General features: G+C 47.8%; 2 protein-coding genes and 1 pseudogene across 3 annotated transcripts; 2 read left to right on the forward strand and 1 right to left on the reverse strand.

Annotated features, from left to right (window-relative positions):
* Positions 1–354: 354 nt before the first annotated feature.
* LOC112272417 lies at positions 355–2,309 on the reverse strand (annotated as a pseudogene).
* Positions 2,310–3,378: 1,069 nt separating this feature from the next.
* On the forward strand, positions 3,379–5,555 carry LOC100839046. 2 transcript variants are annotated; one of them, XR_001407502.2, is made up of 3 exons: positions 3,379–4,463; positions 4,591–4,745; positions 4,822–5,555. XR_001407502.2 is itself a non-coding variant. In XM_014902052.2 (2 exons), exons 1-2 carry the CDS (start codon positions 3,438–3,440, stop codon positions 4,630–4,632), a joined length of 1,068 nt encoding a protein of 355 aa, XP_014757538.1. In that variant the 5' UTR covers positions 3,379–3,437; the 3' UTR covers positions 4,633–5,555. The 2 variants fall into 2 exon arrangements, 1 of the variants encoding a protein (XP_014757538.1); XM_014902052.2 differs by having other exon boundaries at positions 4,591–5,555.
* A 1,670-nt stretch (positions 5,556–7,225) lies between these two features.
* On the forward strand, positions 7,226–10,093 carry LOC106866768 (F-box/LRR-repeat protein 13). The gene is made up of 4 exons (XM_014902564.2): positions 7,226–8,012; positions 9,056–9,337; positions 9,508–9,675; positions 9,767–10,093. The coding sequence occupies exons 1-4, from the start codon at positions 7,554–7,556 to the stop codon at positions 10,091–10,093; spliced, it is 1,236 nt and encodes a 411-aa protein (XP_014758050.2). The 5' UTR covers positions 7,226–7,553.
* The last annotated feature ends 7,820 nt before the right edge of the window (positions 10,094–17,913 follow it).

Raw genomic sequence — 17,913 nt, forward strand, 5'->3', positions numbered from 1 at the left:
CGCCCAACTAGCACCAACTGGAACGTGAGGCAGCGCCAGGGGCGGACGCAAGACAAAAATCGAGTGGGGACACCCATGTTTAGGGAAATCATGCTAATGTAGTATTAAATGCCTAGATATAACACAAAGTCTAGACAGACTATCACTGAAGTGAACTAACCTTTATTGACAAGTGAGAAAAATGACACTGAGATAGCATAATATGACATCCTGTAAATTAATGCGGACTGGAGACAAATTGCAGTTGCTTTCCAAATAATAGTGTTACCTATGGAGAGAAAATATGAGTTAAGTAGTACTAACTATGTAAACAGATTACTAATGACAGTAAACAAAGAAAGGGAATAAGCTACATTACACTGCATTCTTCCCACGACGATTTTTCATCTTGTGGAATTCATCGACTATCACTTCATTGGTGATTGTGTCTAGCATACCCTTTTCTACAAAGCAAATCAGGCTATGGCTCATATAGTCATCCCCAATTTTGTTCTGCAAAGCATTCTTCACAATCTTCATAGCTGAAAAACATCTCTCGACGGTTGCAGTGGCAACAGGAAGAGTAAGTGCTAATTTCAAATCCCTGTAGACCAAATAATAGGAAATATGCTTCCTTATATCCACCATCAGTTTAGCTAAATCAACTATGCTCTCCAAGGTAGCAAACCGTGTATCATGGAGTACATTATCTATGTACAGGTCCAGTTCATGCTCAAGAGTCACCATATCCATGTCACTAAAATCATTTGGGTAAAATGTCGCTAATTTCATCAACTTCTCCTTGTCAAAACAGCTAAATAAATCACTCGGGCTCAAAGCAAATATGCATATAAGCAAGTTGGAATTCACCTCGTTGAATCTGTCATGGAACTCTTTTCCTAATAGATCCAAAACAGCAAAGTAACAATCTATACGAAAGTGATGCTCATTGTTAATGCCGGTCTTTTGTCTTGGCTTGCTTGGATTCACATATTCATTTTCCATGTCCAACACGGAAATGTCATGCTTATGGCAGAAGCAGTATACCTTGTTGAAAAGAGAATCCCAGCCTCATCAGTTCTAAGCTTTTCCAACTCTCGCTTGGTGGATTCCACATCTGAAACTGCATTTAAAATGTCTTTGTCCTTTCTCTGTAATGTTTTTGATAGCCCATTTGTCAAAGCTAAAATCATCATCATCATCATATGTAAACAGAATACAAATTCAAATGACTGAAAATATTTTAATAGGCCATTAGCTTGCCTTCTCTTAATTCCATCGGTGCCATCTTCCTGAACATATTCTAGAACTTTAACAACTGAAGGAAACATCTTTGACAAGCCCACCAATGTTTTATAATGAGAGTTCCATCGAGTGTCACTTGGTCTTTGAAGAGCAAGTTCTTGGTTCAGTCTGGTTCCTGTAGCAATCTCTCCACTTCCAATTGTTTTCCTCACTTCTTCTTGGTGACTCTCTCGAAGTATGTCCTTTCTTTTGCAAGATGAACCAACCACAGTCAACAAAAGTGATATCATATCAAAGAAATCCCCAACGTCAATTTTTTTCTTTGCAATGGCCACAATAACCAGGTTAAGCTTATGAGCAAAGCAATGTGTATAATATGCAGAGCTGTTCTTTCTCAAAATTTTAGCTTTCAAACCATTAAATTCACCTGACATGTTACTTGCGCCATCATAACCTTGGCCTCTCACTTGGTTTAGACTCAAACCAAATTTTGCAAGTATAAAATCAATGGAAGACTTGAGATAAGAGGCTGTTGTCTCCTCTACATGAGCAACACCAACGAAACTTTCATTTAATACTCCACTTTTATTGACATATCGAAGAACCACTGCCATTTGCTCTTTGTCCGAAACATCTCGACACTCATCAACCAACAAGCTGAACACACCACCATTGCCAATTTCTTCCCTTATAATGTCCAATATTTTTCTTGCAAATCACTCTGTAATATCTTTTTGAATTGATGGAGACAACATTTGATTATTATGGGGAGCATTCTTAAATGCCTTGGCAATAACATCATTCTGTTTGATAGTATAATCCATCATCTCTCAATAATTTCCTTTATTTTTAGACTCTTTTGATTCATCATGTCCACGAAAAGGTTGTCCTTGATGCAGCAAGTACCGGGAAACATCAATTGCAGCATTTAAACGAATGAGATGCTCATTTTTCTCAATTTGGCTCTGTTTATGCAAGGCTGCAAGGATTGACTGATCCTTTTTCATTAGATCATCACAACCTTTGAGTGCCCTGTTATGAAAACTATTACGGTCACCAACATGAGTCACCAATCGCTCTGTCATATTCCATGAGTTGAACCCATCTACTACAAATGCATCATGACCATGGTGATTGTCTTTGATGCTGTCCCTAAACAAATAGCAGCAAAAACAAAAGGATTTTTTCTCATTGGGGTCGTACTCTAACCAATTAGCATACTTCTCATACCAATCTGGATTGAAGCGCCTCATCTTCTTATTTTTCCCAAATGGGGTATATGCAAACTCACAATCACGAGGCTGAAAAGGTCCCCAACATAAGTACTTCCTCCTTATCTCTTCCTGCTGATTGGGGTGATAATCTGACATCCTCTTCCTTTTACTTGGATCTCTCGGAAGCTTGTTTAAGTCAATTAGTTCTGGCACTCCAGAATTCCTTTTCAAAAATCTGTCCATTATCTCCCTGCCAAATAAATAAAACATTTACTATAAATGACCATCTAATAGATTCTGCAGACAAGAAAAGAAATCTGTAAAATAGATTGATGACAACCGATAACCTTGATTTGGGGACAACTGACGGAAGAAATTGGGGACAACGTGAGCAGCCGGAGCCTGGCAATTAGCTTGGCGCCTCCGCCCTCCGGTGATGGGCGTCGCCGTGTTGGGCGATCAGCGATTGGCCTGACGGCGTTTATGGCTTTGTTTCGTATACGAACCGTCGTACCACGAAGTCGAAGCGTCAGCCGTCAGCCAAAGAAGAAGCAGCGAAACGCCTGTGGGTATACACATGCAAGTACCTAGCTGGGCTGCCTATGGGCCATGAGTCAGGTCCAACATGTGCAAATAGACAATAGGGAGTGATGGACTGGGGGCATACGTATTACTTGAATGGGGACATACGAAGCAGGGAACGGAACACCTATAAGACTGGGGGCATGGGACCCAGTCACGTCAGCGTGCGTCCGCCGCAGTGCTGGATCAATTGCGTCAGCCGATAAAGAAATTCGGCGCCTTATGTTTTAGGTTTATTAAGTTTGCACCGGAAGAGCAGTTTTCACGATATTTTGCCACGCTCCGCGAACGAACAGCTGGATCCGCTATAAAACCCAAATCCCCTGCCTGCACTCGCTGCCAAACCAGAGCCAGCTCCCCTTCGTTTCGTTTCCACTTCCAACTCAAATCCTCAACTCCGCTCGCCCGCTGGTGACGATGGAGGCGGCGAGGGCGGAGGAAATCGTCTGGCACCCCGTGCGGAGCGGCATCAGCCCGGAGCCGCGTGCGACGCAGTCCCTCCGCCGTCCGCCCGCGCGCCTTCGACAGCCACGCCGACTGGCGCGCCCTCCCGCGTCCGGCCATCGCCGCGCTCTTCCTCCACCTCCCGGTGCTCGACCTCTTCCGCCTCGGCCACCTCTTCACCCCTCGATGGCTCGAGGTCTGCGCGGCGAGCCGCTCGAGCTCCACGACGCGCAGTTCGCGCGCCTCCCCATCCCGCGCTCCCACGTTGCCGACGCCATCGGCAACGTGCTCGACAAGTACCTCGCCGCCGGCGAAGACGAAGTTGAACACGAGGACGTCGACGAAGATGACGGCGGCGGGGGCGAAGGAGAGGACCGCGACGACGAATTGGAGGACGGCGACGACGGGGAAGGAATCTGTGGCGCGGCGGGCCGCAGGCGCGTCGAGTCCTTCCGGGTCGAGTGCACGGAATGGCTCGCCGAGCACGCCGCCCGCTGGTGCGCGGCGCTCAAGAATGGGTTAGCGGACGAGGTCATCCTCTTCAACCGCGGCGACCCTCCCGTTCTCTCCCCCGTCCCGCCGGGCCTCCTCCAGTGCGCCACCGTCACGATCCTCCACCTCGGCTTCTTCACCGTCGAGGCCGGGGAGCTCGACGCGCTCACCGAGACCATCCACCTCGGGCTCTACGGCTGCGCGTGCCGCCCCGGCGTGGTCGAGGGCGTGGTCGCCGCGTGCAGGAAGCTGCACAAGCTCTGGATCCACGACTGCGCGCCGCCGCTGGAGCACGTCGTCGTGAGTTCGGCGATCAGGCTCTGGCGCATCTCGATGCTCCGGACCGCAGCCCGCAGCCTCACCGTCCACAACGCCCCGATACTCCACGAGATCGTCTTCCCCGCCCCCGGCGCCATGGTGAGCATCCGCCGCGCGCGGTGGCTGCGCAGGCTCATTTCCCTCCACTTCCCCACCATTTCCCTCGAGATCGATCGTGAGCAGATCCCGGTATGAACTGCACTACTCCTCCTCCCTCTCTTACAGTCTTACTACTGAATTCCAAAATGCAATTTCCATTAAATTGTCTCCTGACCTGAAGCAAATCATGTCCTCATCTTGGCTCCTGTATATGCAGCCGCAGCCTCAGACTGAGTGGTTAGCGACCGTGTGTCAGTGACCACGCTCGTGCTAGTCGTGGACTACGCAGCGCTTGGCGGCGCCGCCATGGCGCCGTTCGCCGTGGAGCAGATGCTGCGGCCTTTCCCTTACCTGAAGGAGCTGTTCATCCAGGTAAATTAACTAACCCACACCATCAACTACCACAACATCTTAATCTAGACCACCATTGTTCTTCCTATTCGACCAGCGCAAGGACGAGGTGTCGGAGGCGGAAGGGCTGGCCTCCAGCAAGGACCCGCGCGGCTACCAGCACCTCTTCGACTGCATCCAGTGCGCGGCCCGTGAGCTCTCCGTCCTGAACCTCGTCAACTTCCAGGGCGGCAAGGCGGAGCTGGCGCTCGCCAGGGCGATCCTGTACAAGGCGAGGCCGCTGAGACGCATCGTGCTGACGCACTCCGGCCGGGTCATGGAAGCGTTCGTGGAGGCGGACCGAGCGCTCCGGCTCGCCCGGCCCCGTCTCAGTATCAGCCACCAGCCCATGTCCAGCTTCGAAACAACTCTGAATCCAGTTCAGAGGGATCGAGATCGGTTTGTTCGGATTGAGACTCTTGGATCGGGCCTTACGGATCCCATGGCGGCGAATGGGTTGCGTCTCTGATCGGCACGGACGATCTTGACTGTCAACTGACACTAGGGGGAGTCTTCAGAGCAAAGGATTGATGTTGATTCACAAAGTGTTCTTCTCTCCATCATTCCTCGATCGGCTCCCTTTTAATCATTGATTTTGTGAATACGATGCTATATGTGCTTGCTGATCCTGTTAGCACACGTAATAATCCGTTCTTGCTTGTTGCTACTTGTCTTGTAGGTTGCCTTCACTAGTTATGTCTTTTGTTTCATTAATATCCTGAAATTGGCCGGGATTGCCGACAAGCGGCAGTAGGAAGTGAAAATGGAACTGAACACGCTTTCGGGGTGAACAGAGTGTCGTTTTTCAGATGTTGGTTCAATGTTAAAACACGATTAATTGATTGCCTGGAGTTCATATAGTTTACAGGATCTAACACGTTCAGATGAAGTTCAAGAGATAACAAAGAAGTAGAGTGAAAGCCCAATTTTCTATCTCCAAGAACCCTTTAGATCGTATACAAGAGTAAAGCCACAAAACACCGAGGAATTCTCTCTTGTATCCACTAGCTCTAACCCTTTTTTAAAGTGTAGGATGGACTGTCCTCACTTGCTTATGGTAGATCACTCTTTATGTGTTTTTTTCTCAGTTTTTGTCATCTTAAACGACTGCCTTTGAAATGCTCCGTGCACTTGCAACTTAATATTATTTTATTTCAATCTTACTCTTACTCCCCTTTTTCTAAATTCTCGTCTTTCTGAGGAAATGTAATAGACCTAATGCAAATATATTAATGAAAATAAAATGTTTTGTCCAATCCCTTTAAATAAGAAAATTACATATCAATATAATCCTAAATTTTTGTTGTTGTTTTAGTTCAAAATTACAAAATTTATCCAATGGTGCATGAGACTGTCTCACATCTCCGTGATGAATGTGCGTACAGAGATGGGGGAAAATGGTTTGAGTTCACACTTCACTCACTCCGGACCTAGCTTAGAAGCAGTTAATTACGAATTTAGGAGTGTTTGAGACTTTGAGTTCGGAAGAAGAAACTGTTGGTTTACTGGTCGTAAGTAAAACTTTTTTTTTTCAATTCATGGGTATTATAAATACCATTCCCTTTACAATTGAGAAATTTTAAAAAATCACGGGGTTTTTTATATATTGCCTCGAATGCACACCTTTCATTTGCTCAGTCAAAATACCACAACTTTCGTTGGACAAAATATGTTGCAATCTGAACCGTGTGGCTTGACTCGTTTCCGGAGCATATACTTTATCTAGCGACCGGTGATTTTACTGCGCCTGCAAGTTAATGTAATGCGTGAGTTACTTGAAAAAAAAATACATTTTTCTATATCAAAGTCTCCTGATTTTCAGTCAGATATAAATTTATTTCCAGCCATTGGATATGGTTTGTGTTTTAAGATTCGAAATGGACGGTGAAAAAATAAGAGTAAAATGACATATAGATACTAATTCAACGGCTCTCGTTCGTCAACTTAGATTTAAACATTTTGCTTAAAAGTCAGATGCTGAGATATAGCCAAACTAAAAAAAATACTCCCATATATATGGACACCTTTTGGACTTGGACCCTTTTTACTGGACCAAATTGCCCTCGTCTGTCCTCGTCTCATCAATAGCTCGCCAACGGGCCGGGCCAAAAAAAGCCGGTGACCACACCGTGCTTGGACCATTACAAGCTTGGCCCGGCCGGGAACTAAATGGGTCACGCCGGCTCGCGATCCGCCTTGGGCCGTGCCTGGACCTCGCTCTCAGGCCCGCGGGCTGACCCGACACCGCCCGTTTAGCATTTTTATTTTCTTTTTATTTATTTATGCTTTCTCTTTCTTAATTCCTCGCGGGCCGCAGGATACACGGGCCTGGGCCGGCCCGGCCCGACCTGACTATTGGGACATGCCTGTGCCTTGGATTCGCTGGAGCGGCCCGGCCCGGCCTGGCCCGGCCCACTTATAAACAGACCAAGCGGGCATGAGCCGTGCCGAGCCCGTTGGCCACCTACGGTCTCATCCTTCCTTCTCTCCTCGTTCGGTCGCCAGTTCGCCACAGAGAAGAAAACGAGAGAGGCCGCCGCCGCCGCCCTCCCCGACGAGATCTCCACCGTCATCGAGCAAGCCACCGCCGTGCAATTCTGATGGAATGGACGAGCATGCGCTCTCCTCCGGCGATTCCTAATCTCCTCAGCTAATCCCCGCTCCTCTCCTCCCAAACCTAACCTAATCCTCCCATTCCCCTTCCCCAAACACGCTGGAAAGGAAATGGTGGCGTGGGCGCCGCTGGTTCGTAGAAGTGGGGACCATCTGCGGCGGCCGTAGAGAGCAATCATGAAGAGGATCCGGAGCTGGCGGCGGCGGAAGTCGACGCTGGTGAAGAAGAAGACGAAACCCGACCACATCAGCAACCTTCCCGGCGCTATCCTGGGCGACATCATTTCTCTGCTCCCAACCAAGGAAGGCGCCCGCACCCAGATCCTCAACCGCAGATGGCGTCACCTCTGGCGCTCCGCCCCTCTCAACCTCAACTATCGCGATCTCCCCTACAACAACGGCGGCCGTGTCGCTGCTGTCTCGCAAATTCTCTCATCCCACCTGGGACCTGGCCGCCGTCTCAGCCTCGACGGGTACCTCCTCCAATGTGACATCGACGACGTTACCCTGGACCCCTGGCTCCGGTCCGCCGCGCTGCGCAACCTCCAGGAGCTCGAGTTCGTCGGTTTCAGTTCTCATACGGCTTCACTGCAAGCAGCAATCTTCCGCTTCTCTCCCACCCTTCGTGTTGTCTGCTAAGTAATTATGTAATTTCGATGAATATTTAATTTAGAAAAACAATATGTAAAACATGTAGCATATTATATCAAGCAAACTAGACAAATTAAATAGCAACGCATAACAATAAAACTCATCTAATTTTACGGCATGAATAATAGAACTATTAATCAAAATCAACAAGAAAGAGCAGATTACGTACGGTGTTGTACTCTTTTCTTGTGTTTATTAAGGTCGGTGACGAGTTCGGCGGCGTCGATGTTCACGCCGACAGCAGCAGCAGCCTTGACTACCTCCTGGGCAGCGGCCAGCGCCTGCGCTTGTGTCTGTGCAGCAGCAGTTGTCTGGGCTTGGAGTTGGGCAGCCTGCTGATGCTGAGCTAAAGCGGCAGCCTGAGTCGCGGGATCTCCGAGGTCGTCGGCCATTGGTGATGAAGATGCTGACGAAACAGGGACGTGAAGAAGCGAGCAGTCGCGTGAGAACGCTCCCCAAAAATCTTATCGACCGTCTCCCGGGCAGGATCTCGAAGGTCGGGGTTCCGGAGGCCTGTTCTCCTGGCAATCTGTGCACGCAGTCGACGGGATGGAGTAGCAGTTGGCGGCGAACAGAGAGATTGGATCGTGGGCGTGACGGTTAGGGTTGTGGCGTGGTACGTCCGGAGGCCGTGGTCGTCTTATTATATAGGCACGCAGGCGGACTTCAGTTCGGTTTATGAAACCAAAACCGACTCCGCAATTATCGGGACAAAAACGCCCTGCACCGGCTTAGCTCGAACTCGATCCACGAAACGCGTCACGTCGCGTCGCGTCGCGTTGACGCGACGAGCGGAGGAGGAGGAGGAGGAGCGCGCGTGGGGATTTCCCTTGCTCACTTGCTCAAGAAGTGAGAACCAACATACCTTATATATTGGTCCAACTTCCCCTAAACTAGCAAGATGAGACTATTCCTACTTCCTCATCCCACTTCATGAATGGACTTTTGAGATTTTCCAGGAATTAACTTCAGATTGGGCCTTGGACCTAACCCAAAATTCCAACATTGTTCGCATCGATAGGTGCGAGCTCCCCGGCGAAACTGTCCAAGGGCTTCACTTCCCCTTGCTTAGGGATCTCGAACTTTACTCTGTCGCCATCTCGGAGTATTCACTGCACAAAGTGATTGTTGGATGCCCAGCTCTTGACTGCTTGAAATTTTTTGGCGGCTGTGGCTTTCGTTGCCTCCGGATCAACTCCCTTAACCTTAGAACGATCATGGTGAAAATAATTCGGTATAACCATACTGTTAAGTTTGCATTCGAGGAACTCATCATTGAGATTGCCCCTTGTCTCAAAAGGTTGCTTCAGGTTGGTTTTAGCCATGATCTGCATATATCAGTAATCTCTGCAGCTGAATTGGAGACCTTGAGCTGCAGATTGCAGCAAGGTCTGTCCACCAAAATCTCGTTTGGTTCTATGGTTATTCAGGTAGATAAGGCTTTCCTACTTGTGTTTGTTGCACTTTCACATCTGTGTAGAGAATTGAAATGTTTACTGCATGCTTGATAAAGGGATTGCACTTTGATAACCTAACGACGGTGGTGCGCACGGTCAGAAGTTTAGCCGTCAATATGGATCCTCTTGGTTTGGATACGGTTATTTACTTGATGAGATGCTTTCCGTGCTTGGAGAAGTTATACATCGAGGTGATGATTCTTCTTTTCATAGACCAACTGCTCTTTTCATCTAATTGGTTTCTGTAGTAGCTAAATTTTGTATGTTTCTATGTTCTATCAGTTTTATCAATCAGGGCCCAACAATTTGTGGCGTCGTAAACACCAGGATCTGATAAGATGTCTTGATATCCGTCTGAAGACAATAGTGTTGAAAACGTATTGGGGCACCAAGTCACAAGTTAGCTTTGTTACATTCTTTGTGTTGAACGCGAGAAGGCTAGAGTCGATGACACTTGGCATCAGATATGTTGATAACACAGAGAAGTTCATAGCAAAACAGCACAAAAAGCTTCAGCTAGAGAACAGGGTTTCCAGAGATGCTCAGTTTCATTTTGTGGCCGGTCTACAATCCTGTGTTGAGGGTACTAATCATCGTGTGGCTATCTAGCATGGCTCTGATTTAGTTTTTACTTTTAACCAATCGATTTACAGATATATATAGATGTTGAAATGTGTTTGTTGGCCCACAGTTCACATTATGCACTGTTATAGTCTCTGCCTTTGTTTTTTGTTTCATGGTATACGCCTGTCGCTGTAGTTAAGTTTGTGTTATTTTGATAATGCATTTTGATCTGTAATGTTTAGAATTCGTACTGCATACTACTCCCTTCAATCCATAATAAGTATCTCAGATTTAGTACAATTTTGTACTAAGTTAGTACAAAACCTGAAACACTTATTATGGATTGGAGGGAGCGATTTAATTCCCTTGCTGTGCTGCATGCCATGGTGATATACACTTTCATTTTGCCTACAGTTCAATAGGAAATCGAGTGATAATTTGCAAGGTCTGTATTTGTGGGTTGAGATTTGAATACTTATGCTCTCCTCTGATGTATTGTGTGGTTCAAGAATGCCGTGATTGCATATGTGTTCAGATGATTAAGCAATGGCCCTCGAACCATGTAAACAAATACAAAATTAGACAAAATGGGCATTAATACAAACTTCTGATCGTAATTTTCTGGTCGTAATTTAACTAGTAATACATTAGTACAAACCTCTGATCGTAGACCCTATGATCAGAAAGTGATCCAGTGGCATTTGGAAATGTTCCCACAAACTTCTGATTGGTGTAGAGAAGTTTTACAAACCGTAAGAACATAAGAAAATGAAAACAATACGTACTCCAATCAGAAGTTTCTCAGAACGTGATTCTCAACTGTATGTAGTTTTACTGCCTTTGTAATGTGTTCCGAGATCTATGCTAGGGAGTAGGGATTACAAGAGTAAATATTAGATTTCAGTTCTGTATGTTTGGATAAAGAATGAGTACTGGACTTTGTATTATCTTTTCAGCTCAAGTGCACTCTAGGGAATAGATCATGTGGTTCAAGAAGGATGCGGCACTTGCATACATACTTGTGTAGTGTTCAGATAATAATCAAGCAATTAGCCACGAGTTTCAACATCCCATCAATGGTATTGCTAGTCAAATTTGAGTGTTCTTCAGAGAAATCAACCACGGGGGGTTTCCCTATGATAAGATGAATGCTGTTAGCTTTAATTAGCAATTATATTATATTTAGTTATATTAATCTCTCGTCTTTTGGAAAATTTGCTTCCCAGATATTCCTTGGTTTCGACACTCTCCAGGGCAATACATCCTTGATCATTTTTGTGCACATATATTTATTTTTATGGCTAATTGTCTTCTACAAGTAGAACTGTCTCTTGCCCGTCAAGTGCTGGTGAAACCGAAATGTTAATAGATGAACTCACAATTTTTTCAACTGTGTTTGGGCACAGTGCACTTTGATACTGATGTTCTTTAAGATCTGTACATGTTCAGAAATCGACGGCCAAGCAAGAGCAAGTCCTGATGTTTCAGTCTTTTTTTCTTTTCTTTTCCCTAAACACGTTGAAAACAATGGCCGCTAGCTATTGACTGTTCCGCATCAGTAGGAGGAGTCTTGAGCAAAGGTTAGATGTTGATTGCATTCTGTCGATAGATCAATTTTCTCGGTTCCTTTTTAATCACTGAGGACGTGTTGATTGCGAATACAGTAGGTTATGTCTTTGTTCCTTCATTACATCGTGGAACAGCTGCTGGCTGATTGTGGTCAAGATATACTGAGATTGCTGTTAAGCTTCTGCAGGAAGTGCGATCGACCCAAGGAACTAATTGGGTCACGCTTTCGGGGTGGACGTAATCTGAATTTTTCAGATATCGGTTAACTGTTCAGATACTGGGATTGCTTCTTGATTAATTACTGCCTGGAGGCTGGAGTACTGCTAAGTTTGATTTGATTGGATGGATGATTTAAGCCCGCGGTTCATATAATCTACGAGAACACTCATTCATATAAAGTTCATGAGACCAAAGAGAAGCAGAGCGAAATGAAAACCCAAATTTTCTTTCTTAAAGAACCATTTTGATCGCATGAGCAAAGCCACGAAATCACTACGGATTGCTTTCTTATACACTATTTATGCAAAGATTTAATGTCCATTCTAAACATTTTTTTTGGTAGGATGGACTGACTCACTTTCTTATGGTCGATTCACACTTGTGTGTTTTCATGAGCCTGAGAGTTTTTATCTAAACGACTATCCTTGAAATCATCCGTGCACCTGTATATGCCTTTGAAGTTGGCTCATCTTCTAACTTTTCTGTTTTTTTACACCACTGGAAACTCGAGCTTAACTTTTCTACACCACAGGCCGCCCCTAGCGCCGCTCCTGCGCCGTTTCCGGCGCTGGCCGCGCCAGTGATGGCTATGAATGCTACCGGGGTTGAAATCCCGGTTCTGGCTCTCTCTAAGGAAAGCTTTCGCCGATGTGTCCGGGAGGCTCATGCCCAGGCCATGAAAGGAGGGGATCTGGACGTGTTGTTTCTGATCCGGGAAGATCTCCTCACAGAGATTGCGGAATTACGAGCAAAGATGATTGAGTGGATCAGTTCTCAGAAGATCCCGGCCGGCCGTATGCATGGGGGCCCCCCCCTCGGCCAAGCACGCGACGGAACCTTCCCCGCCGAAAATCCCTCCATGCCCGCTGCCCCCCGGGCCGGGCGTACGGGAGCCGCCGGTAATTGGGGAGGTTCTTGCCATATGCAGTTATGCACCAGATTCGAAGATTGTGAGGAAGGAGGCCATCACGGGATATGCGATCGCATCAAACATGGAAGCCATGGAGTTAATCGTGCCGTTGATTGTCGATACTGCTCGTGGGAATCACGCCTGCCCCCATATGTATAGCGATCACAGGTACTCCTCTCTCCACACCGTCTCATCCCCCCGCCTTCAACAGATCCACCCCCCAAGCAATCCTCTCAGGCCGCCAGATCCTCCCTGGCCCAACGGCATGGCAGGCGGTGTTAAGGTGAACGGTGAGAGCCAGGGCAATGTGACCGGATCTGAGTTCGTCCGTCGCAAAGGCAAGGAGCATGTGGAGGAGGAAGACATGCAGCATCTGGCGGTTGTTGATGCTGTCTCTGCCAACGAGACGCCTGAGCGCAGACCCAGGGATGCAAACCCGGCCAAGGTCCTTGTGGTGGACCTTGACAAACTGAAGCTTGAGATGGGAAGCCAGTGGATTGTGGTAGCGCGCTACGTCACCACCAGCACCTTCAGCTCTGGGAGGCTCTTCCAGCGCATGCGCGAGATCTGGCAGCTTCGGGGAGGCGTGGAGTACAAGGATCTGGCAGGAAGTAAGTTTCTGATCGAGTTCAAGCAAGAGGGGGACTACCTGCATGTGCTGGTGGGTGGCCCTTGGACTTACCTTGGGGACGTCCTCCTCGTCGCTGCCTACGACGGGGAGTCGTCTGTGGCTGAGATGAAGATCGACACGATGCCGGTGTGGGTGAGGATCTTTGACCTGCCGCCTCCAATGACGAATGATGTGATGGGCAGAGATATTGGGGAGCTCATTGCGCCGGTGAGGATGGTCTTCACGGATAAACGCGGCAAGGCATGGGATGAGTTTCTCCGTGTTAGGATTGAGCATGATATCAATAAGCCCATTGAGCATGTGGTGAGGATCCAGGGAAAGAAGGACAAGTACCCGAAGAGGTATGAGGTCAAGTATGAATGCCTCCCCCGCTTCTGCTTTTACTGTGGTATCGTCGATCATGATTACCGGGCATGCGTGATGCCAGAGGAAGAAAAGGTGGTTCGCTTCAGCGTGGAACAGGTTGCCTCTCCATACAAGAAATATGATAGGCGGAGCTACTACCTGCCGGGTGAAGACCTGAAGACCAAGAAGCAGCTGTACTATACGCTGCCTGCGAGGAAGCTGAGTTTGGAAATGTCCAACAAGGACATGAGGGCCTCGGGCAGAAATGGGGCCCCTCGACGCGATATTCCCGTGCCAGACCATCTGATGGCAGCTATGATCCAGGCTGTAGATGGAGTTAGCAAACTCAGTGTGGGTGTTGACATCGGCGACAAGAAGGAGACTTCAAGTCAGGGAGGGGCGAAACCAGGGGTGGAGCCTACTGATGCTGATGTATCTGGGTGGGCAAAGGTGAGAATTGCGATCAGAAAGGCACGGAAAGAAGCAGGTCCGAAGTCGGTCGCTGGCGGGGCTACTGCTCCTGTGGCCGTCGCAAACAAGAACACACAGCTGAAGAAGTACAAGAGCAGATCGGCTGGAAGGAAGGCGAGCCAGACTCCGAAAGATGCAGGCCAAGTGCTGGGCAAAAGGAGCAGTGCCGTGTATCCGGTTGGCAAGGAGGCATCACATGAGAGCAAGAAGGGCAAGTTCGAGGGGAAGGGACAAGCAGCAGCGCCTGAGGGCGATGGGAAGTCGGAGAAGCAATTGGAGGCAACCGGTCCTGGGGCCACGGGCAAACTGACGGGTGAGAGTGGCAGCGCCCGTCAGGAAAAATGAATCTCTTGTGCTGGAACTGCCGGGGGATCGGCCAACCCCCGAAAGTTCAAGAGCTTCTCCATCTGGTCAAGACTCACAAACCGAAGATCGTGTTCCTCTTAGAAACTCGCAATAAAACTTCTGTGATCGAGGGCTTGAGGTGGCGGCTGGGGCTCAAGCATATGATTGCGGTGCCCGGGGAAGGAAAAGGGGGCGGCCTCGCTTTGTTCTGGGATGAAAGTGTGCAAGTAGATTTACTTTTGCTCAATAATCGCTTAATCAATGTAATAATCAGTGAGTCGAATGGAATAAAATGGAGAGGTACTTTCGTTTATGGAGAACCTCGCAAACACCTCCGTCACCATATGTGGGAGCTTCTGAGAATATGCTTCCCCATGAGAACCGAACCTTGGATGGTAATTGGGGATTTTAATGAAGTTTTGTGGCAGCATGAACACATCTCACGGAATTTGAGAGGAGAAAAGCAGATGTTGGATTTTAGGGAGGTGCTATCCCACTGTGACCTTCATGACCTGGGGTATGTGGGTGCTGATTGGACTTTTGACAATAAACAAGATGGGTACAGGAATATTCAGGTGCATCTAGACAGGGCGGTTGCCAATCCTGCCTGGTCTGCCATGTTCCCGGAGTATGCAGTTCAACACCTACTTTCTCCCAGATCGGACCACTGTCCACTTTTGTTTTCTTTGCAGAAGAAAACTGCTACTGGCCGGTGCCCGGTTGCTAGAAGATACGAGGCCTACTGGGAGCGTGAAGATCAACTAAGTATTGAAGTGGGGAAAGCCTGGGAACAGCAGTGTGCTGGTGGCGATTTGGGTGCTATTACGGCTGCTCTGAACTGGACTATGAGGCATCTGCATGTGTGGAGCGGAGCCACCATTGGTGCTATCGGAAAAATGATCGACAAGAAGAGAGCTCAAATGTAGAAGTTGGTGCACCGCCGGGATGGTCAAGGCCGAAGGAGATACAAGGCTTTATCGGCTGAACTGGACGAACTGCTTGGGAAAGATGAGGTTAAGTGGCATCAGCGCTCTCGGGTGGACTGGATCCGCGCGGGAGACCGCAACACGGCTTTTTTCCATCGCAAAGCCACCTGGAGAGTTAAAAAGAACAAGATTACTAAGCTTACTAGAGCTGATGGGTCTGTTGCTGTGGACACGACTGAGATCGAGGAGATGGCCATTGTGTACTTCAAAGAGCTCTTCACAAGAGATGACAACGTGCAGCCTGGCCCTCTTATTGACTGTATTACGGCTAAGGTGGACGGGCACATGAATCAAGACCTGTGCAAAGAATTTACGGACAAAGAAATTAGCGACGCCCTCTTCCAAATTGGGCCCCTCAAAGCCCCAGGCCCGGATGGTTTCCCGGCGCGTTTCTTCCAGCGTCACTGGGCCACGGTGAAGAAGGATATTATCCGTGCGGTGAGGAATTTTTTTGTTACAGGTGCCATGCCCTATGGAGTTAATGATACAATTATTGTGCTCATCCCCAAGATCAAGAACCCTATGTACCTAAAGGATTTCTGCCCGATTAGTTTATGCAATGTGATCTACAAGGTTGTGGCGAAGTGCCTTGCCAACCGCCTCCGTCCGCTGCTGAACGTTTTAATTTCGGATGCCCAGAGTGCCTTTGTCCCAGGGAGAATGATTACGGATAATGCGATCATTGCCTTCGAATGCATCCATGCACTTCAACATGGAGAAAACACCGGCAAGTTTTGTGCTTATAAGCTCGACCTCGCCAAAGCCTATGATCGTGTTGATTGGGGATATCTTGAAGCTACCCTATGTAAATTTGGGTTCGATGTCAAATGGGTCAACTGGATCATGTCCTGCGTACGCTCTGTCAGGTATGATGTGAAAGTGAATGGCCATATTTTGGAAAGCTTTCGCCCGACGAGAGGACTAAGACAGGGAGACCCCCTTTCCCCGTTCTTATTCCTTTTTGTGGTCGACGGCTTGTCAAGTTTGTTTGGGAAAGAAATTGAAAATGCTAACCTAAGTGTGCTAAAAATGGCTCGTCGTGGGCCGGGCATATCGCACCTCTTATTTGCTGACGACAGCCTTTTGTTCTTTCAAGCAAGACATGACCAAGCTCTAATTATAAAAGGGATCCTCGACAGTTATGAATCTTGTACTGGTCAGCTCCTCGGCCCTTCAAAATGTTCAATTCTCCTAGGAAAAAATGTGCCACAGGTCAAAGGAGCTGCTGTCACTGCCGTGCTGAATGTGTCCAATATGGCCTTCGAGGAAAAATATCTCGGACTCCCAGTCCCAGAGGGACGCATGAAGAATGGTTGTTTCCAATTTGTTAAAGATAAGGCAAGGAAGAGACTCAATGACTGGTCCGAGAAATATCTCTCAGCCGGCGGCAAAGAAGTACTGATCAAGTCGGTAATTCAATCTCTGCCCACGTACGCGATGAGTGTTTTTAAATTTTCTAAAGGACTTTGTGAGGAGTTGGAACACATTACTAGAGACTTTGGGTGGGGGGATGAGCATAACAGAAGAAAAATACACTAGATCGCTTGGGATAAATTGATTCGGGCAAAAAACAAAGGAGGTATGGGTTTTTGAGATATGGCACTGTTCAATCAAGCTCTGTTAGCAAAGCAGGCATGGCGCCTCCTTGATAAACCAGACAATCTTTGTGCCCGGCTGATCAAGTCCAAATACTATCCTAATGGCAATTTACTGGATACAACGTTCATCCAATCTGCTTCGCCGGTTTGGCAAGGTATCACCCACGTTCTCGAGCTCCTGAAGAAAGGATATTTTTGGCGGATTGGAAACGGATACACGGTGGACATATGGCGCCACAACTGGCTTCCTAGAGGAAACCTACGTCCATCGGGCAGAATGGGGAACTCTCGATTAAGGCGAGTCTCTGATCTCATTAACCAGGACTCTGGCACTTGGAATGAGCCGCTCATCCGCCGTATCTTTTACCTCCACGATGCTGATATGATCACCATATTGAAGCTGCCTGTGAACCAACATGATGATGTCTTGGCTTGGTTCCCTGATAAACTGGGCATCTTCACGGTGAAATCTGCCTACAGGCTGGCTCTGGACCTGTCAATGGGGGAGGGGAATGGCAGCTCAAGCTCTAGTCCTGGCGGAAATCGCAAGATTTGGGATGTGATCTGGAGGTGTAATGTTCCTCCGAAATTGCGCGTTTTTGATGGAAGCTCGCCACAAATTCGCTGGCAGTCCAGGCTAATAGGTGCAAGAGCATCAAAAATACCAAACCCACCTGCGAGATTTGTGGTATGGGTGATGAGACAGTCTACCACGCTGTGATGGCATGCCCCAGGGCCCGGGACCTCCGCCAGCGTATGAGATAGGACTGGAAGATCCCCCCTGAAAACTT

Source organism: Brachypodium distachyon, chromosome 4 (assembly GCF_000005505.3).
Source record: "Brachypodium distachyon strain Bd21 chromosome 4, Brachypodium_distachyon_v3.0, whole genome shotgun sequence".
Classification (NCBI taxonomy): domain Eukaryota; kingdom Viridiplantae; phylum Streptophyta; class Magnoliopsida; order Poales; family Poaceae; genus Brachypodium; species Brachypodium distachyon.

What these genes read in the sequence shown, in the direction of transcription:
- LOC106866768 (XM_014902564.2), top strand. Translation starts at nt 7,554, where the DNA reads ATGAAGAGGATCCGGAGCTGGCGGCGGCGGAAGTCGACGCTGGTGAAG. An exon ending in CCACCCTTCGTGTTGTCTGC is followed by an intron (nt 8,013 to 9,055) that starts TAAGTAATTATG and finishes GATAGGTGCGAG; the next exon opens with CTCCCCGGCGAAACTGTCCA. An exon ending in TGGAGAAGTTATACATCGAG is followed by an intron (nt 9,676 to 9,766) that starts GTGATGATTCTT and finishes ATGTTCTATCAG; the next exon opens with TTTTATCAATCAGGGCCCAA.
- LOC100839046 (XM_014902052.2), top strand. Translation starts at nt 3,438, where the DNA reads ATGGAGGCGGCGAGGGCGGAGGAAATCGTCTGGCACCCCGTGCGGAGC. An exon ending in TCGATCGTGAGCAGATCCCG is followed by an intron (nt 4,464 to 4,590) that starts GTATGAACTGCA and finishes CTGTATATGCAG; the next exon opens with CCGCAGCCTCAGACTGAGTG.